At 40.1% G+C, this 20,923-nt stretch overlaps 1 protein-coding gene across 1 annotated transcript in view; it reads right to left on the minus strand.

Moving 5' to 3' along the window:
* Window positions 1–20,923, minus strand: part of Arhgap18 (Rho GTPase activating protein 18) — a 153,259-nt gene that overhangs the window by 27,190 nt on the left and 105,146 nt on the right. Inside the window, exons 6-11 of the mRNA XM_052169370.1 lie at window positions 18,618–18,783; window positions 15,957–16,048; window positions 11,245–11,322; window positions 9,411–9,570; window positions 7,806–7,888; window positions 674–880 (exon numbers count right to left, since the gene is read on the minus strand). Coding sequence (XP_052025330.1) covers window positions 674–880; window positions 7,806–7,888; window positions 9,411–9,570; window positions 11,245–11,322; window positions 15,957–16,048; window positions 18,618–18,783 — 786 coding nt within the window. The remainder of the gene's footprint in view (window positions 1–673; window positions 881–7,805; window positions 7,889–9,410; window positions 9,571–11,244; window positions 11,323–15,956; window positions 16,049–18,617; window positions 18,784–20,923) is intronic.

Below are 20,923 nucleotides of genomic sequence, written 5' to 3' on the forward strand. Positions count from 1 at the left end.
AACATGCATAAGGTATATTTTTGAGCCATTAAGACAAAAGAACATATTGCTTTTTAATGTCACCTTCGTAAAGTTATTTTCATGATTACTATGAACAATTATGCTCGGAAATTATATAATCATTATTGCAATTTTAAAATAAATACCATATGCTTTTTTTCTTATAGAAAGCACCTAGATCTAAAGTGCTGTGTATATAATATACAAATGTGTGTGTGTGTGTGTGTGTGTGTGTGTGTGTGTATGTGTGTGTGTGTCTTAGGAAAAGAATAATGGGAGAACAGGAAGAGATCCTAGAGTTGATGAGAAAGAAGGATGTGGAAAATATATAATAAAAAGATAAAAAGAGAATACCACCTGGAGGGGAGAAAGAGAATTTTCCAGAAGGAATGCAGGCAGTAAAGGGAAAAAGGTCTAATGGTACACATGAATTGAGCTGTCCCTAGGAAACCCAATGCTTTGTACAATGTAAAATATTAAGTTAAAAACATATACTTGCCAGATGGTGGTGGCACATGCCTTTAATCCCAGCACTTGGGAGGCAAAGGTAGGAAAATTTCTGAGTTCAAGGCCAGCCTGGTCTACAGAGTGAGTTTGGGGACAGCCATGGCTACACAGAGAAACCCTGTCTTGATAAAAAACAAGCAAAGAAACAAAAAAATCATATACTTACTGTCCATAGAATTTTCTGGTACCTAATCAATAAGTGCATGACATTTGCCGTCCCAGCTGCCATTTCAAATTCTCGCTGTTCACTAGACTTTAAGCCCAGCGCGTGGCACATGAAGAGATTCGGGGCCATGACCATTGCTACATTCACAGCTGTCATCTTGTTCTTCTCTTTGTTATCAATGACTCTTTGGAGAAATTCAAGCAAGGCCTAGACAAAGATGAGCAAGTTTTCTATCATACATGGAGCTAAGAGATTAAGGTGCTGTATTACTAAAGATTTTAAGTCATTTAAAGTTGTGCATATTTAAGTCTAAAATTCCTTCCAAAAAAGTCATATGGAAACCACCTATTATATTACCTTCCTAAAATATATCCCTGACATGCAGAGTTTAAATGAAATTACCTTGAAGGGGACAATGGCCCTACTAAACACCACAGGCTACCAAATGAAAAGCCCAGGGCCAGGGTTGAGCTATCTCTTTAGGAGTTGGCCAATAGTTACTTCCATTGCTCTTAATTATCCTTCAGGATTTTACAGTATGAAGACTCTGCTAAAGACACCACATACTTGAAAAATCACACATGGAGTCACTTGAGATACCTACCACACATGGAGACATCAAGACAGTAGTGACCTCAAAGCTTCATTCCCACCTGCTAGATTTCATGGTGCAACCAGAAAAGAAAGGCAGACATCAGTCTTATTCAGGTATGAACCCTGTGAACTACAATAATGACTAGCCAGGCCAGATGTGCTCGCTGGAGGAGTTAGTGGCACAAACGCCATGGCAGAACCAACCACTTTCTGATTAGATGCAAGGCTTACTCACAGGAAGGAAACTGCACTTGTCACCATTATCTGGGTCAAGACCCTGTGCCTACACAGATCATAGACCCTAGTGAAGAACCTACTACTATTATTATTGTGTTAAATAAAAAAAAATGTATTAAACCAACTCTTAATGACTTACTGCTATTGCCATCAACTAGCACCATTCTTAAGCCTCATCAGAAAAGCTTATTCTTGAGACTGGCAATTTAATCAGAGACCCACCCATAACTGGCAAAGTTGTGTAGCATAGGAGTCTACACAATGCCGAGCCCTAAAATGTGTATCTAGATCACAAGCCTTCCCCTCAAGGCTGAGGGAGAGAGAGAGATTATAAAAGGCAGGTGACAGACAACTACAGTAAAATAGTGTCTACCAGCCACAGCAATGACACAAACAAACAAATGTACATTAAGAACTCAGAAGACTTGTGACAGAGTGAGACCTCCAGTCACCCTCCCTCATGGAGGGAGAAGGGGAGTACAATATCACATGCCAAACAAAACAGCTGCTGACATTTGATGGGTCCTGGGGGAGAGCCAGAACTGGCCCATGCCAGGAGTACTTGGGCTACACAAACCAGATTCAGCGTTTTTGTTTTGTTTTGGTTTGGTTTTGGTTTTTCAAGACAGGGTTTCTCTGTGTAGCCCTGGCTGTCCTGGAGCTCACTCTGTAGACCAGGCTGGCCTCATACTCAGAAATCCGCCCATCTCTGACTCCCAAGTACTAGAATTACAGGCGTGTACCACCACACAAGGCTTCAGCGGTCTTAAAATTGGCAAAAAGGACATGAGATTGGGTGGGTAGGGAAGTGAAGGTAGATCTGAGAGGAGCTGAGGAGTTAAAATTTAAAAAAAAAATCATAGAAAGTGTATGGAATTATAAAAATATTAATAAAATAGCTGATTATCTTAATTGTCAAAAAACAAAAAAGAATCAAAAGAATCAAACAATAATTGAGGTATTATTTAAAATAAAAATAGTAAGGAAAGAAATATTTTAAAGGGAGTCTGATTCGTGATATACCTTACAAGGTAAGAAGATCTGCCTTCAAGCCTATCAACCTGAGGTCAGTTATCGGAACCCACGTGGCAGGAAAAGTTAGCAAACTCATAGAAGCTGTTGTATAAACTTCACATATGAGCCAACACAATGCACCCACACATATGAACACATAAATACATCCAAAAGATTAAAAATAAGCTGGCTCAGGAGGACTTAGATGATAATGTGGGCTATGTAAGCATGGAGACCAGAGTGCAGTCCTCAGAACCCGTGGAAAAAGTTGGGTTAATCAGTGTGTTTGAAGAGACAGAAATAGGCTTACTCACCAACCTGCCTAATCCAGTGATCTTTACATGGCAGTGAGAGCCATCTCTCAAAAAAAGAAGGTAGTCTGCTCCTTAGAATGACACCCAAGGCTGACCTCTGGCCTACACAAGCACCCACACATACACACAGAGACACTGGAGTTCATATGTGCGCATGAGCCCTTTCCCCGGGTACATGGGTTATGCCTAACCGCGATCCTCTATCTATATCCAGCAGACTGTCAGCTAAGCTCCTCAAAACAGATTAACAAAGCCCAAAACAGTGTGTCCTTCTCAGGAAACCATGGCACTGGGCAGTAAGGCAGAGAGTGTGTCTGAATGGTAAACAGATATGTGCCAATCCAGCCGTCAGATCCTATAGGAGCGGCACAGCATGGAAAAATAGCTTCAAGTATCATATAAACATTCCCATGTTTCAGAAAGTGGTAGTTATTTCAATTCAAGGAGGAGGGAGGGAAGAGACAAGAGGGAAGGAAAAGGAGAGAAGGAGAGGGAGAGAGGGAAGAGGGTAAAGAAAGGGAAGGAAATGAAAATAAAGGTAGAGATAGAGAAGAGAGCATCCTTCAGCAAGTGCCCTCCACCTCAGTTTCATCCATAGCAAGGGACTCCAGAGCCTGCGGGCACAAAACGTAACTAAACAAAATGAGCATTGTGATTGGAAAGAAAAAGACAGAGGTTTTTAAAAACACACAGGGACAGAGGGACTGGATGAACCGGGACTTTGTGGACCTCCCTCAGCATCTGGTTCTTAGAGGACTTCCACATCCACCATCCTCTGAGCTGTCAGCCTCCACAGCCACCAGCAGCGGAGTCGCCCTTCTCTGGCAAGGCGGACGGTTCTTTTTGGCCTTTTTCTTTTTTGAATTGATTTTTTCTGGAGAGTTAACATTAGCTACACAAGCGGCTGAGGCACTCAGCGATGGCAGCGGCATACGAGGTACGTGTTAGAGAACATCATTCTGATCCTTACGAGAGGGGAGCACTATGCTCAGCCCAGGGTATGAAAAGGAAAATTCTTCTGTTTTAAAGACTATTACTAAAGGGTACATGACCAGGAAAAGCTACAGGAGGAATTTAATTATAGATCTTCATGGCTTTTGTTTCTGAACTCTTAACTATGCACACAACCACACATTGATAGCTTAGCCTAAATACGCTAGACCAAAGTGGAAAGGGTGAAGCCAGATAATACTTACTGCCCTTTTGACAAGATTTCAGGGCAGACACAAAAATAACAAACAATAAAACAAACAAAAGGAAACAAACCAAAGACTAGATTTTACTGCTAAGAGGGTGACCTGCATCAGGTTTAGCTGCAGTATAGACATCAGACATTTGAATCAGGCTAAAGGCAAAAGCTTAAGACCTAACAAAATTTATGTCTCTAATATCTGCTACAGTGCTTGGAAAGCTAAATTGTAATCCAAGCACCGTGTTGTATTGAAGCAACATGTTCATAAATGAGGACAAAAGATTAATTGAAGTTTAGGAAAAAATATTTAATTCTGTACCACAGAGACTAGAATGGGTTCTCGGGGACCAAGTGTATCTCTTTCTTTATGAGCATAAATTACAAAGATTAGATAATTATTTTAATTGTGGTGTGCATATGTAATAAGATTGTTCAAAATACTACTAGAGGAATGCCAGAGAAAGGGAGGGGGGAGAGGGAGGGGGAGAGAGGGAGGGGGAGAGAGGGAGGGGGAGAGAGGGAGGGAGGGGGGAGAGGGAGGGAGGGGGGAGAGGGAGGGAGGGGGGAGAGGGAGGGGGAGAGAGGGAGGAAGAGAGAGGAAAGCGAGGAAAGAGAGGGTTAGTTAGTAAGATGTTGGCTCAGCCCTTGACATAGCAACAGTCGTTTCATCTATCCTGAGCAACGCAGTGTTTTAAGCAGTTATAAACAACACTGAGACTCGCAGGGCACGGGGTCTGACTCCTTGTAAACCTATGCTTGGGGCCCAAGGACAGTAGCTACTCCTTAGCTATAAGTGCTTAATGGTTTTTGTTTTCAATACATCCTTAGAAATTTGTTTCTATGTAAAATGGGAATACTGTTCTTCTAGTCTTCAAGGAATGTGGCAGCATCACGTTTTAAAATGAAGTAAAATCAATTTGAAAAGAGGGAGGCAGAGATATGGCTCAGTATCTAAGAACTACAGGGGCCAGAGTTAGATTCCCAGCACCGTGAGAGGTGGCTCACAGCGACTCATAACTCAAGCAAGCCCCTTCTGGTTTGGTTTTTTTATTATTTATTTATTTTATTTTTATTTTTATTTTTTTTTTTTCGAGACAGGGTTTCTCTGTGTAGCCCTGGCTGTCCTGGAACTTACTCTGTAGACCAGGCTGGCCTCAAACTCAGAAATCCTCCTGCCTCTGCCTCCCAAGTGCTGGGATTACAGGCGTGTGCCACCACACCCTTAAGCCCCCTGCTGGACTCTGCAGATACTCATACTATGCTCCCTCATAAAGAAAGAAAATTAAAACCTTTTAGGGGGGGTGGGAGGGTGGGGAGGTTGGGCAGGTGGCTCTGTGGTTCAGAGCAGTCGCTGTTCTTGCAAACCTGAGTTTAGTTCCTAGTACCCCTGTGGACTCATAGCAGCCTGGATCTCTAGCTCCGACACCCTCTTCTGCATTCCAAAAGTACTCCATATGTGCATCCGTGCACACACGTGTGCATGAAGACACACACACTTAAAAAAATAAAAACTAATCTTTAAAAAAAAAAACCTTAAAACTATGCAGCATCTATGGGTAACTAGATTAATATAGGCCCTTCCTTGATACATAGAAATGAGTCAAAAATAGGTACAGTTCATTGACCAACAGGTAGCAACCCAAGAGAAAAGCAATGTTGGAGTCGTGTTCCCAACGGCTTCTGTCACTGTCGATCTGCACCACAATGCACTGTCCCAACCTGACCTAACCCTCAGCTTCTCCCTGGGCTTGTTTTTCACAAATAGCGCATGGGGTTCTCCTCTTCCAGATGACAACCTGAGGAGTAGAGCAGGGAACAAATACGGAGAAGGAGCTCACACTAAGCTCCCCCAAGTTCCACCTCAATGGAGTTTCTCATCTCCTTTATGCATGTAAGCCATGGTTTGTAAGCATACATTTTGGCTCATTCTACAATGATGCTTCTATATTAATAGGCTTGTTTGAAAAATCTCATCAAAGTCAATTAAATAAGTAAAATTACTTGACTGTATCTCAGAATTTCACCAAATAGCATGTTCATATTTCATCATAAACTTACCCTTTCACCAAAATCACATAAAAATATTTAGCTATCTGCATATATACATCAATACAGAAGCAGAATAATAAAATAATATGCCTAGACTTGGAAGGCCAATCTGGAGAAAGGCTCCAGAGCCATCTTGCTCACTTGCAACCACAATGGAATGTCCTGTCCTTCCTCTAATTTGTCCTAAGAGGTCTAGTCTATTTGAACTCAATGATCTTTCAGGTTTCCTCACAGAGCTCATTCTCGTGGGCCTGTCATGCAAGCAGGCACTTCACATGTGAAAAATGGATGTTCCTACCCTCTCTGTGTTTGACTCTGTCAAAGACATGGTTAAGCCAACTTTAATCCTAGAGCAATGTTAGCCACAGTCTGCACACTCCTACACAGCAGTTTTGCTCCTACCAAATATGAAATAAACTGCTCCACAGTTGACCTGACTCAAAACCACACCCAAAGCTGCCTCCGGGAATTGTGCTGATGATCTGAAGTATGAATTTGCCTCTGAGTGAAGGAGCAAGTCTTGGGGAGTTCTCCAGTGGAAGACACTCTCTGCGTTCAGTTGTGTTCACAAAGAGTCTCATCAAGGGGAGTATAAGTGGGATCCATCATGGAGCTGGCAAGAGCTGTCACTCAAGTCACACTGTGAAGTTGGCTGTTGTTCTCTTTGGAAACAGGAGACGATGTTTTCCAGGCTAACCTCAAACTTGCTATGTAGCTAAGGTTGATCTTACAGCTTGGGACCCTCCTGATATTGAGTGCTGAGATTATAGACTTGTGCTCTTGGTGTATGAAGGACCCTGTTTACACTTGCTATAGAAGGTTATATGCTAAGAAAGCATTTTAATGAGTTTCAGAAAAAAAAGTTCCAAGACTTAACTGCGGGGTTTGTTTCCTTAAAATAAAATTTATTCATATGAGAGTTCATTTTAAACAGAAAGACATGTGGAAGACAAAAAGGCAAAGTCACCACACATACACACACACACACACACACATACACACACACACAGAGAGAGAGAGAGAGAGTTAACATAGTTACAAACCAGGTCAGCATTGCTTCTGAATTTTTTATTTTTTATTTTATTTATTTATTTATTTAGTTTATAATTAACCCTTTATTACTACATGATAAACTTTTGTTTTATTTCTGCAGTCAGGACCTTACTATGTATATATATGTGCCAAAGCTGGCCTCAAACTTGCCACCTTCCTTTCTTAGCTTTCTGTATGCTGGGATTAAAAAAAATTACAAATGCTGGAAAAAAATAATAACCCAGGTGCTGGAGAGGTGGCTAAGTGGCCAAAACTTAATTCTTGTTTCGGGGGACCAACATTCCATTCCCAGCATCCACACGGGGAGACTCCAAAGCATATATACCTCCCGGTCCAAGAGATCTCAGGCCTTCTTCTGGCTACCAATGGGCACCTACACATACATAGAATAGACATGCAGACAAACAGACAGACACATGCACACATGCACACGCACACGCACACACACACAAATAAACCCTCTTAAAACTCTTCATAACATTGATAAAATTAGCCACCTAGCAAACTAACTCAGAGTGAAAGGCTACCTCTCAGTGTCTGCCCTTAAAAACGCTTTTTTTTTTCATTTCAGATGAACACTGTTGTTCCCAAAATAAGCACCATATTGTTTTTCCACAAATAAATGAAAAATTACTATGCATAGTTCAAAGGGATATTTAGTGTAAATTAAGAAGCTGACCTTCAGTGTGTCTCTGTTTGCATCAGGTAGGAGAATGACAAGGAGGTTCAGGGCTTGCAATTGTTCCTTTTTGGTTGGAAGATCTGAAGATAGATCAAAGAAATGAGAAAACTTTAGGGAACACTTTCCTTTCTCTTTTCCATCTTTAAAGGGGAAAAAAAGATATTTGGTGTAAACATTCCAACTAAAGGCTAGACACAGGCGCGATGACTGAGCAGCCAGCCTCACCAGGAGTGTTTGCTGGAGATCAGAGCAAGCAGCTGCTCAGAGCACCCTCAGTCCTAGGATGCCGGCTTCCAACTGTGATTACATGAAAAGCAGCCTTATGTTTGCAGACATACAACAGTGATTTGGAAATAATTCTAACTCCCATGCGGTAATTACTCTCTGATGGGAACATAGAGAAGATCAGACTGCCCATGAGATGCTACCCACAGGGCCTCCTGAGCACTGAGGCTTGTTTCTTTTAAATGTCAAGGGAATGAAACATAAGAGGGGAGTCTATCCATTCTGATATACATAGGAAAAATAGGGCCTGGAACACAGTAGGTGCCCAATAAATGCTCATGGGATGAATGAGAAACCAAACAGCACGTGAAGGATCCAGGAAGTGTACGTCATTATCTTTGGTGCCTAATATCCACAGAGATTTAAAATCTCATCAGGACCACTTTGCCAGCCAGCAACAATTTGGTATACATCCAGGAAATACATTCAAAAAAATGGAATTTAGCCATTAAAAACATTTTTTGACAAAAGTCTTTTTGTTAAAAAGAAGTTAAACAAATACTTTAAATAGCAGTGTTTCTGCTTTAGATATTTTGAGGGGAAAATTTATGATACAAGATAACTCAGACACTCACTGCAAAATTGCACACATAAAAAAATAGCATGCAGTGGGCACTACATCTCTTTGCCATTATTAACGATGACCTCATTCATTCACAAAGTGTTTTGGTTTGGAAGTTAAAGATTACGTGAACATCATTACAGTACCATTTCCCATCCTGGGGGCCCCTAGGAGTAAATGAGACAATCATAGCACTACAGAAACCTTGAAAAATCTCTGTATTCCCTCCCTGGAAAGGTATCAAGATTGATTGATTATTTTACTTTGGAGGTTTCCAGGACCAGAAAATGGCTGAACACCAGAACTTTGCAGCCCTCTGCTGATGAGGCAACAAAGCACTAGGGCCCCATCCTCCTACACAATTCCAGATTTACGTTTTCAGAACCGGTCATAGATACTATATCTCTTTGTGATTTTTATATTAAGTGCTAATCCACTGTGTGTTGCTTTCAACCACAACAGAGATCTATATGATTCGTGCTATTAAGAAAGAAAGTAGAAGGTTCCAGGTCTTAACTTTAGATGCATTGTGTTTTCAAAGGCCACGCAACTAATCTGCACCTGAAGAGAATATTCGGTTATGGTTACTTAGACATGTATGTGAATAAAAGAAAAGTGGTTTGTAGCATCTGAGCGACTCTTGACATCCGTGAATCAACTTATCTAAGCATGGTACCTTATGATGGCACTTGTCACTGAGACAATTAGTATGGGAAGAACTCACGCCCAGCTACTTCCAGGTAGAAACCACTTACTCTGGACTGCCTGGAAGGCTTTGAGATACTCCATGCTCAGCAGTGGCTGGGGCAGTTCTCTCAGAAAGAGCTTCAGCAGGCTGGCTGCATCGTGCTGTTTGACACTTTCCCAGTTGAAAGTCCCCTCATAAAACTTTGCTTCTAGTTCTTGGCAAAGATTCTGAATGGCACAAGGAGAGGCAGGAATTAGCAGTACGAACATTTGTTCCCTATTGAGAGTGTGATATATATTTTTCACCTTATAAGATTTCTAATCTGTAAAGAAGTATCTGAATAGAAAATGTCAATGTGTTTCTGTTACACAGAAAAAATGCCATTCTTGACTTTGTCCTTTACACAAAGAAATTATACCCAAGGTTAAGAAAAAAAGTTTAAACATTTTCACACACTTCAATTAGCAAAGGTTTAGTTAAAAGACCAGTTAAAAATCACTTTCTACTCCGCATGTAACCTAGATGCTACCATTTATCATTTAAAAAAAAATGCAAACTCAAGACAATGTTTTTAAAGTTATTTAGAGGGACATTACATAATAAAACACACAAATTAAAATCATACACACAGATGTTATCTCTAATTTGTTACCTCTGAGAAATGTAAAGCCAAATTCTGTAGCTGAGTCATAAAAACATGTAAAGTTACCTTCACTGTACCATGTACATGTACAGTGTACATGTACTTCACTGTATCACTGCTCTGCTGCCAGTCCAAGCTAACACTGTGAGTCCATGCAGAATCAGGACACTATCATCCTTCACTTCAAGCACTCAAGACACACCAAACCATCTACTACTGCTACTAAATCAAGTTAGTTTGTGAGTCCTATTTGTTTAAGATTAATTTTTAATGTGGCATGAGACCTATTATGTCAAAAATCTTTCCAGGTTTCTATTACTGGAGCTACTTTCTTAAAGGATGGTTTGTGGGTTTTGTTTGTTTTGGGATTTTTTGATATGGGGCTGGGGCTGGATCTCTGTATGCTAGGAAAATGTTCCACTATTGAGCTACATCCGCTGTTATAGCGTAACATACTGAGATACATCCTCTCCTGATAGAGTACACTTATGTTCTCTCCTAAACAAATCCTAACCAAAAAAAAATTTTTTTTGCCTAATTATTTTTTTAATTGGTAAGAAGCATGGACAAAACCTCAGAAATTGGGGATAGAGTCATAGAGAAGAGAAGGCGGAAAGAGAAAGAAGGGAAGGAGAAAAGATGGAGAGAGGAGAAATGAACACTAAATGAGAGAAAGAGGCTGGAGGAGGAGTTTAGAAGACTCAGTGGAGTAGGGAGACCAACCATCAACACATCATCTGTAAATCACAGGGGCAGGCTGTGGCATGATCTGGCCTATGACAACAGGTCAGGTAGACCAGTTGACCCAGTTGAATCCATTTAACTGCCCTTCTTCGAAATTACCTATAGCTGTTCCTTTTGTCAATGTCACCAACTGTGTGGCTCCTGTCAAGAGCCTTCATCTGCTCCCACCTGGAGTGTAATTCTCCCCCTCCTTTTAAAATCAAGACCCAATTGCATTACTCATCCTGACTACACTTCTCACCCAACTCCCAACTACCTTCTGAGTCATGATGTTCTCACTCTCACAGGATTATAATAGGTGATGTGGGGATTTGAAAAAATACAAACTTATAGCAACCAGAACAACGAGTTTGTAGAGAAAAGATAAACTGGCTATTCCAGACATTTTGCTGTTTGATTTCATCACCTCTGCTAACAAAGATAAGGGTTGGGGAGACAAAGTTGGCCTTTAAAATTGATGAGCATAATTAGGCAATAAAATCGCACATTAACAGAACTGAAGCATTTCAGTTACCTTGATTCTCATGGCAGCTCCTGGTATCCGTAGGAGGCCCTCAGTTTCCAAACCACCTTCTTCAATTCGAGAAATCAGCTGCAGATAAGCCAAGAAACATTGTGATCTTGGTCTTTGTTAAGAGGTAACAGTTTAACATCGGCCCCCATCGCAATAAGTGAAAGCTCATGTCCATGGCATGCAAACTGGATTTGATGAGGTTCTGAGTGGTATCGGACCAGCATCTTCAAAACTATACATACAAAAACCTGAGTTGTAATTTGAAAAGGTCTGTCTTTTTTCTCCTTTGTAAAAGAAATGTATAATTTCACACGACAGCTGGGGCTCTCCACAGGATCAGAGAAAAGATGTTCACTGTGTAAAAGCAACTCAGAACACTATTCTGCTTCCCCAGCAACACGCATTGTGCAATCAAATAAATGTCATGCCAATTCCAGTATTTGCACATTTATATACTGTATTTAATTTGTTTCAGGGAACAATATTTTTATATGAAAAAATCATTGCTAATATTCATTTTAAGCTTCTGGAGGCAAGCTTAAGGAAAAATGTGTTCAAAGAGGGCTTCTAGGTAATACTAACATTCAATGAACGGGTGCAAACCCAGCTCATTGGCTCCACTGAAATAAATTAAAATGAAAATGTAGCAGCCATGAGGCTAGAGAAGTGGCTCAGTGCTTAAGAGCATGTACTACGCTTTCAGAGGATCAGCAGGACATCTTTTTTCTTTGTGAACATATGTGATCATATGCACATACCCACATGCAAATCCACATAATTTTAAAACTGAGTAATTATTAAAAACAGTATAGAATCGGTCAGATAGGGAATATTACAGAGGTAAACTGTTAAAAGGCTGTGAAGAAGCTAAGAGTGGTATGCTCGGGTCAGGAGGTTTCCAGTTGGGAGACCTAGGTCACACATCCCTTGGGCAGTCCATGGAGGAGCTTCCAGAGGACAGAACATCCTCTGCTGTGCACAGGGAAATCATTTCCCACCTCCTCCTCAGAAATGCAGAATAGTTCCTAGCACTAAGGTGCTTCTTTCCTGTAGCCCATCCCCCTTTCTTAAAAATTTTCTGCTTTACGAAACCCAGACGTGGTCTCCCTGTATCTCCAATCTTAGTTAAATGTTCTCTGGCCACCTTGGGGCATGAAATCCCCCAGGGTGCAAAAGAATATTTGAAAATGAATGTGTACTTCAGGGAACCCTTTGTTAATGGTTTACCACACTTCATAGACCACATGAAGTGTGGTGCTGCCCCTTTCACTTATAAAACTTAAAAGTGTTTGTTAAGGACAACGCCCAGCATGCAATGGGAGGCTTAGAGACCTCTGCCCTACAGGTTCCAAATCAGGTATACCAAATTCATCACGTGGATCCTGAAGTGCTGGTGACTTTTCCCTGACCACCCATTTTGTCCTGTCCAGGGGATCAATTTGACCAGGAAACCCCCGATATAGAGAGATTCAGAGTTTCAAATTCTTCTAAGAATATATTATTGGGTGAGGCATCACTGACCAGTCAAAGTAGTACATCAATTTTTAAAATTCAAATTTTCCTAGACCACATTTTTCAAGTACCACTGCAGAGGAACTCAAAGTAAAAATAATTATGAATTATTTAAGATTAGAAGGACATCATTCAATAAAGTTTTTCATGCCAGATATTAAAATGGTCCATGTACGACCATTTTTCATTTTATTTCACCTTATAAAATATTTGCAAGTTTTATTAAAACATCCAATTGAATGTGGGTTGCTGAAGTCAATTAGTTTTTAGCCATCTACACCTTTTACTTTTATTAAATACAGAAGAAAATCATGGCTTCGAATCAGCTAATTGAGATTCATTCCTGAATTCTGTATTTGAATCTTTTTCTAGTGGTCTCTAGCATTGGATCACAGCATCAAGTTACAGAACTGTGCAGTCTGAAACAATACCATGTGTTATCTCCTACTTCTTACTTTGAAAAATCACATATTAGGGGCTGGAGAGATGCCTCAGCAGTTAAGAGCACCGACTACTCATCCAGAGGTCCTGAGTTCAATTCCCAACAACTACATGGTGCCTCACAACCATCTATAATGGGGTCTGGTGCCCTCTTCTGGGGTATCTAAAGAGAGCAATGGCGGTCTACTCATTTGTATAAAATAAATAAATACAATTTTAAAAAAAAAAAAAAGAAAAAGAAAAAGAAAATCACATATTTTAGCTATATGATTAATTAGCTATATTATTAGCTTTTATAACAGAAAACATATTCCAGCTTTATTTTAAATTTTAAGATATGAAATAGGGCACTTGGGACACTGAGGCAGGTGGATTTCCGAGTTTAAGGCCAGCCTGGTCTACAGAGTGAGTTCCAGGACAGCCAGGGCTACACAGAGAAACCCTGTCTCGGAAAAAAACAAAAAACAAAAAAACAAAACAAAACAAAGCAAAATACATAAAATAGGCAAAAATAACTATAGGTAATCGTGCTATTTGGTAAAACTTGGGTGTTTCATATTTTATTAGTACTCCATAATATATATATATATATATATACATGTGTGTGTATGTGTGTGTGTGCATGCTGAATTATAAAAATGGAAATAAAATCAATCTCTGACTTGGGGGATCATTGGGACAACAACATTGGATTTGAAAATTTGATCAGAAAGTGCACTATTTCCTAAAGTGAACATTTTTCTTCTAGAATATGCACCACTGTTCATGGTTAAACCGTTGTCTGCCTCTGAGGGGTGAGGGAGGAAAGGAACGGCGAAGCAAGAAAAATAGAAGATGAAATTAACTAACATGAGGTAATCTTCTGTTAGCGTCATCTGTTGAACATTGCCCCTTCAGTGTTAAAGGGGAATGTTCATGAAGTCTGGGAGTGAAATGTTTCTGAAATCAGGTGTTTCCTCTCCCCCCCCCACCCCCTTTTTACAGAGTTGAAGGACAGAAAATGAGTTGTGGGTGAATAATCAAAAGATGTTTCCCGCAACACATCTCTCTGGTTTATTTATTAAAACACAAAGCAAATGCAAACTGGTGAAAGCTAACTAGAAGTCAACTCTTTAATCACCTCCTTATTTTTTAATATAAACAAAACCAAAATATTAATTCAAAATAGTAGGCTGTCTCTAAAGTCTTTTTAAAATATTGTAAACTCACTAACTAAATTGAATCAACATTTTAAGAAAATCGAGAAAAGAAAAAAACATATTTTTGAGAGAGTCCACAAACAGTATTCAGGCTGAATTCACTAGGGTATAGGTGTAAGCAGAGCTAGAGACATAGATATAGGTTCTATTGATGCTAGAGGACTTGACCTAAGAATTCACTGAAGCTTCACTGAACCTAATATGACCCTAAGTTCCACAGAATTCTCCATGTCATGAGGAGCTGTGTATGCCTGCTTGGTTAGCACTGTGGTGCACAGAGGCTCAATCAAACACTAGTCTAGAGGCTTTAGTAACAGTATCTTCTTAGAAGTGACCAACAAATGAATTGCAGGGTTTAAGGCATGCAAGTCACCCTCTGTGGGATGATGAGCCTCCTCCCATTAGATGAAGATGCAAAAGCAAAGCCAGAGGTTTGCAAAGAAACTTTCTTCCTCAGGACCACAGCATCAACTCTTGTTCAAGTGGCTCTCCTGGCATCTTGTTCCACATATATCAGATTTTCTGGATCCCATTAACTGCACGAACAAAATCGTTAAAAGAAACCTTTCCACATAGAGGTATAGGTATAGACAGAGACATGGGTATAGGTGTAAGCAGAGCTAGAGACATAGATATAGGTTCTATTGATGCTAGAGGACTTGACCTAAGGAAGATACTGCAGAGATAGAGCTTTAGAATCCATCTTTGTGTAGTAACTCCATCCTTTCAGCATAAGAAAAACAATGGATAGAAGACAAGAGGAGTGGGATAGCCAAGTGGCTAACACAGGTAGTAACTGACAGGGAACAGAACAGTGAGCACCAAGTAGACCAAGCCTTATGACTGGCAGAGTCACCCAATTCAAAACCCATCTCTACTGTGCCTAGAAATTATAAAATCCTACACACTGAGGCTGGTACAAAGGATCTAGATCTTGCGTAGTCCATGGCTGTTTGGCCTGCCTTCCTTCCTGTGTTTTCTTAGATGTTACCAAATGTAATCTGTTCTGTACAATGATGGCTCAGAGGTTGAGCTGAAATTCTCTTTATTGCTACAGATAATCCCTTTATGAATAACTGAGTGGTGAACTCCAGAAATGGCTTGATGGTTTAGCAATCATTTTCTAATTCTACTTTATGGTTTCTTTGCCTACTCTGCACGTAGGCACTGGTAAATTAAGTTGGACATCCCTACTGCAAATCAGAAAGCTTGAGAAATGCATACACGCATGAAATATTCATGAGGATTCAATTCCCTAAGAATTTATACACAGTTCCTGCTCCTATGTATTATAGAACTGAAATCTCAATTACACAAAGGCAGCTAATATAGAACAGGAAAATGATTCCAGGTAATCATAGTTGCAGTGATACAACAGAAAGCATCACCATGAGATAAAAGTTATGAGCCCTTCAAACAAATTTGCATCCTGAAGAGAAATCAAAGTATAAAATAAATCAGCATACCAATTGGAAAGCTGTAATATAACAGTCTGAGTGTAAAATGCCACTATTAGCCTAAGAATGTTCATGTAGCCCTGGCCAGTTTAGGCCTACTTACTTTTTGAAAGATCAAGGGTATTCGTGTTCCAGGCACTTTTCTTTGATCTTGTTCTAACAATATCATTAAAGGAATACCAAAAAGACCAGAGTCTGCAACAAGAAAACAAAAGCTCTTCACTTCCATCAACCAGTAATAAAGACTGAAAACCTGAGATCTCTTATATTGTCATTTAGAGATCAGATTATTATACTAAGGGGTGTTACCATGAAGCCACTGGGTAGACACAGGCCAAAATAGTCAAATCATGGCTCTGTCCTCTAAAACCAATCCAGTGGGGATAGGTATCTGAACAAATGATTGCAAATCTTCACTGAAATAATTAGGACAAGCATACTACTGTCAGGACATGTAACAATTTCAACAGTTGACAAGGTGCAGTCAAATGAAAACTTCTTTTTTTTTTTTTTTTTTTTTTTTTTTTTTTTTTTTAAAGATTTATTTATTTATTATATGTAAGTACACTGTAGCTGTCTTCAGACACACCAGAAGAGGGCATCAGATTTTCATTTTACGGATGGTTGTGAGCCACCATGTGGTTGCTGGGATTTGAACTGAGGACCTTAGGAAGAACAGTCAGTGTTCTTAACCGCTGAGCCATCTCACCAGCCCGAAAACTTCTAATGTATAATCAAACACCAGTCCTCAACACCCCCCTTTACTGAATGGACATTGAATACTCTCCAATATAATAATTACACATAATTATTTGCTTTTTGAGAATTCAGCTAATTTTACAATTCTGTTCTATAAATGGATCTTCCAATAAATGTAGTAGATATCTAGCATTGCCATTTAAATTCTTTGAGCACACACTGTGTCTGTCTGTCGGTCGGTCGGTCTCTCTCTCTCTCTCTCTCTCTCTCTCTCTCTCGTGTGTGTGTGTGTGTGTGTGTGTGAGAGAGAGAGAGAGAGAGAGAGAGAGAGAGAGAGAGAGAGAGAGAGAAGATGGGTAATTTTTATACATTTTTTAAGCATCTCTCATGCCTTAAGTTTCAAATGAACATAACTACTACCTACAACCTTTCTTTGAGCTGAGGGTTACCAGAGATGTGAGAGCTCTGGCCTTTAGGAATTACACAGTCAAGAAATAACATTCATCTGTGGGCAAGGAGAAGGGGAGAGAAGGCTCTTCTGTGGTATGAGGGAAGACATTGGACACTGGGAAGCCATTTGAAAAATAATAGGTTGCCTTTTGGTCTGATCATGAAGCAGAGACCAGAGTATAAGTATGTTAGATAAACATTATATATATTTTTAAAAACTACAAATTTCCTTTAAAGGGTTTTCATTTAAAGGGTGTCAGATTTTTAAGAACATTTCAATATTTCTCTCTCCAACATACAAGAAAAACCAAAAGCATAAGAAAATTAAACAAATAAACAACAAAACACCTCTGTAAACCCCTTTAAAATCTTGGGCATGTAGTCATAGCAATTCAAACTATATTCCTACTTTATAATTGGAGAGAGTGTCATAACGAGTTTTGACAGAAGCATTTGAAGTCTTCATTCTTCACACAGACTTGGGGGAAAACAGAATTACTACTGAACTTATAAATTCACCACTGCAAGCCTTAACCTAAAATACTCCAGAGAACTGAGCAGAGAACAGAGTCTTTATGGTCTACCTTGACAGAGACACACAAGAAAGACAGGAAAGGTACACTTCTTCCCTTCAGAGAAACTGTCTCTACATCTTAAAGCAGGTACATACTTGTCTTGGCTCCTGTTACCATAGCAACTCCATAATCCTCATTCCCAATGCCTCTTTAGGAGACACCTGTAAGGTTAAACTAGAGAGCAGAAATTCCTAAACAGGAAAAGCTTTGTCAGTAGGAAATTGCCTGGATTTCCAGACCAAGAAGAGAAGAAAAGCAAAGGAAAAGGTATGTATTCCTTATCGTGTTATCAGAATTAGTCTGCGGCTATAGTAGACTAAGAAGGCTGCTTGTAACATCAAGATTGTACATGGAGAATGAAACTATGTACTGCACTGCATCTCACAACGACATTGCTTTCTCTAGAGAAAAGAACGTTTCGACAAATACCTTTAAACAACAGAGAGTAGGGTCAATGCTCATCAGGTTAAAGGGCTTGTCATACAAGCCTGGAACCCAGAGTTCAATCCCTGGAACCCATAGTGGGAGAACAGACTCACAAGAATTGTTCTGAGCTCCAGAAGCACACTGCAGGGCTTACATGCCCACGTGCACATTATAAGGACACAAAAACGATAAGCTAAACTTAGATTTAAAAATAGAATGTGAGTGAACAACACAGGGACAGATTGTTAACCATCCAATATTTTATTACAGGAAAACAAAAGTAACCATTCAAGAGCAAGCCCTTCAAAGCCAGTGTCTAAGATCTGGTTTTGAAAATTAACAGGTTTACCAAAGGCTTCTTTTCAAACACACCGTTTTCTAAAGAGGAACCCATGAGCGTGATAGTTCCCTTGAACTTTGATTCCTTTATCTGGGAATTAAATTTTTTGGTTCTATGTTTTCTGTTTATCAATTTGTAAAAAGGTAATTGAGAATTTGAACTCCAGAAGTACTCAAGTCTCAAATTTATTTGGTCGATGTTCCATTGGACCACAAACAATAGCATCCAAGATCAAGTCTATTTTTGTTACATGGTAAGCAACTCTTTACTTTACCTCTGGTTTTGATTTTCACAGCTTTCTGTTGTTTGAGTTCTATGCCCAACACATCATACAGGGCAGTGAGTTCAATCAGAGAGAGATAGCGAACTGTCTTCATGTCTTGGGGTGCCAAGTCTCCAATCCTTGTCGTACCTGTTTTATCTTTTGGCAATCTGAAACTCTTTAAAAAAAAAAGTAATTAATTAATTAAAATAATAAAGGTTATCAGTATCTTCAAATTTCCCATAGAGCCAAGACTGGCCTTTAACTTCTGGTTCCCACGACCTTCCCCATCAAAGTGCTGTGAGGCAGACCTGTGCCACACATGCCTAATCTAGTACTCTGGTTGCTTTTCTTTTCTTTTTTTTCAATGAATTTAAAATATAATTTTAAAATGCTTCGGTTTGTTTGTTTGTTTTACCATGCATGGTATGGCCAGGGAAGAAAAATTAGATTAATATTCATATTTGTCAAATGGTATCTCACTATATTCTACAAAAAAAAGTTCCACTAGAGTAAGACCGGGACATATTCTAAGTGGGGAAACAGGCTTTTGGGAAGATTTGAGCATGGCCATATAGATGAGAGCATCATCCTCTGATTGCCCTGTCAGGCTCCACTGCTGTTCTGTTCTACTTCCTCATCCGCCAGGGAGGGAGGATGGTCTGAGTTGATGGAGTGAGCCACTCAAGAGCAGGGCTACATCCTGATGGCCTCTCCAGCCCCAGTGTCTGTGGCTAGCATGTTGAAGGTACTCTGCCACAGCCTAGTGAAGGAATGCAGACACACCCGACACAGACCTGACACAGAGGGGACGACAGAACGACAGCTACTTCACCAGTGCAGCACATTCAAGATCCTCCTGCCTCCACTAAGTCGATCCTTTTAGCTTTGTGCCCCCATACCCTGCATCCACAACTCCCATGTTCTCCATTCCCTGATGATCTGTCGCATTTCCTAAGCGTTCGTTGGTTAAAAGCGATGTTGGGCCTTGCATGGGCGGGGCAAGCACCTGTCCCTGAGCCACATCAGCACCCACAAAAACCACACCCCATGTCTCTCACACACTGCTCTGTGCTTCTGCTGATGGCCTTGCTTTCAGACCAGCTGAACCAACTCTACCCCATTTGCACGTTTAAAAAACAACAGTTCAAGTGTTTCATTAAAATCTTTGCTTTGGGTCTAATAAGCCATGCAATATAATTACAGGAAAGTATTACCCAAGGTAAATGTTTAGAGAAACCTGAAATGTTATTAGTCCAAACACTTCATTTACCTAGCAATATATGTCACGGGCTTGTTTATTTATTTATTTAAACATTGTGCTTAATAAAGGAGTTGGCTCTTTATCCCAATGTTTAATTCATAGTGGCTGTTTTAAATATTTATGAAGTTTCCTGTCATTTTATTTGTGTGTGTGTGTGTGTGTGTGTGTGTGTGTGTGTTTAGTAGCTGAATGGTTCAGTGCCTTACCTTTGGAATAATGTATTTTTTTCTAATAATGCAGTTTTTAAAAAGAAATAGAAGAAATAATTTCCCGAATGCATAAGTTTGTTAGGGCTTCTGGACAACATAAATTGGAGAGGTAGTTCTCCCAACCGGTCCCTTCCTTTGCAGACTGTGCTGCACAGCAGGTGCTGGGGATGTCTTAGACTTTAGCTGTAACACTGAACTTGGCTCTTTTTCTCATCAACCACTCCCACTCCAGCTTCAGGTTGGAAATCAAGAGCAGGATCTTGCTCCTCAGAGCTGGGCCCCACCATGTCACATCATCTAATTCATTTGCACATTTAAAAACTGGTATCTACCTCACAGAGGTCACTCGAGGAGTGAGCGGCGGGTATCATTGCTGGACATGCAGCTGAGTTTGCAACAGCTGCACCCTGATATTACATGTGACCTCCAAATGTAAGAGAAGAAACGTGAGTCCACTGCGAGCCCATAAAGAATTTACAAAGACTGCCTAGTGTTGCCCGAAAAGGGAAGAGGGTGAGAAATGAGGTCACCAGAGAGCAGCTCATTACGTAAAGTCTGTTTACTTACAGGGGAAGAGAAGTGTAATGACAAATTGGAATTGTTTAGACACCTGCTTAGTGTGGCATCAGCAAATAGCCACTTCGTCAACCATGTGAAGGACTTGTGGGACCTACACTGCATGCCCACACATAGAAGGCACTTCTGAACCCTGCTTACAGAGGACAGGGGCATGTGGGTGAAAAACCAAAGGCAGAGATTGCAGAGATGATCTACAGTCCAACACAAGTGTGGTCCTGGTCACCGAAACAGCACTTTCAAATAAAATATTTGGTAGAGCGAGTTGA

Source organism: Apodemus sylvaticus, chromosome 23 (genome assembly GCF_947179515.1).
Source record: "Apodemus sylvaticus chromosome 23, mApoSyl1.1, whole genome shotgun sequence".
Taxonomy (NCBI): Eukaryota; Metazoa; Chordata; class Mammalia; order Rodentia; family Muridae; genus Apodemus; species Apodemus sylvaticus.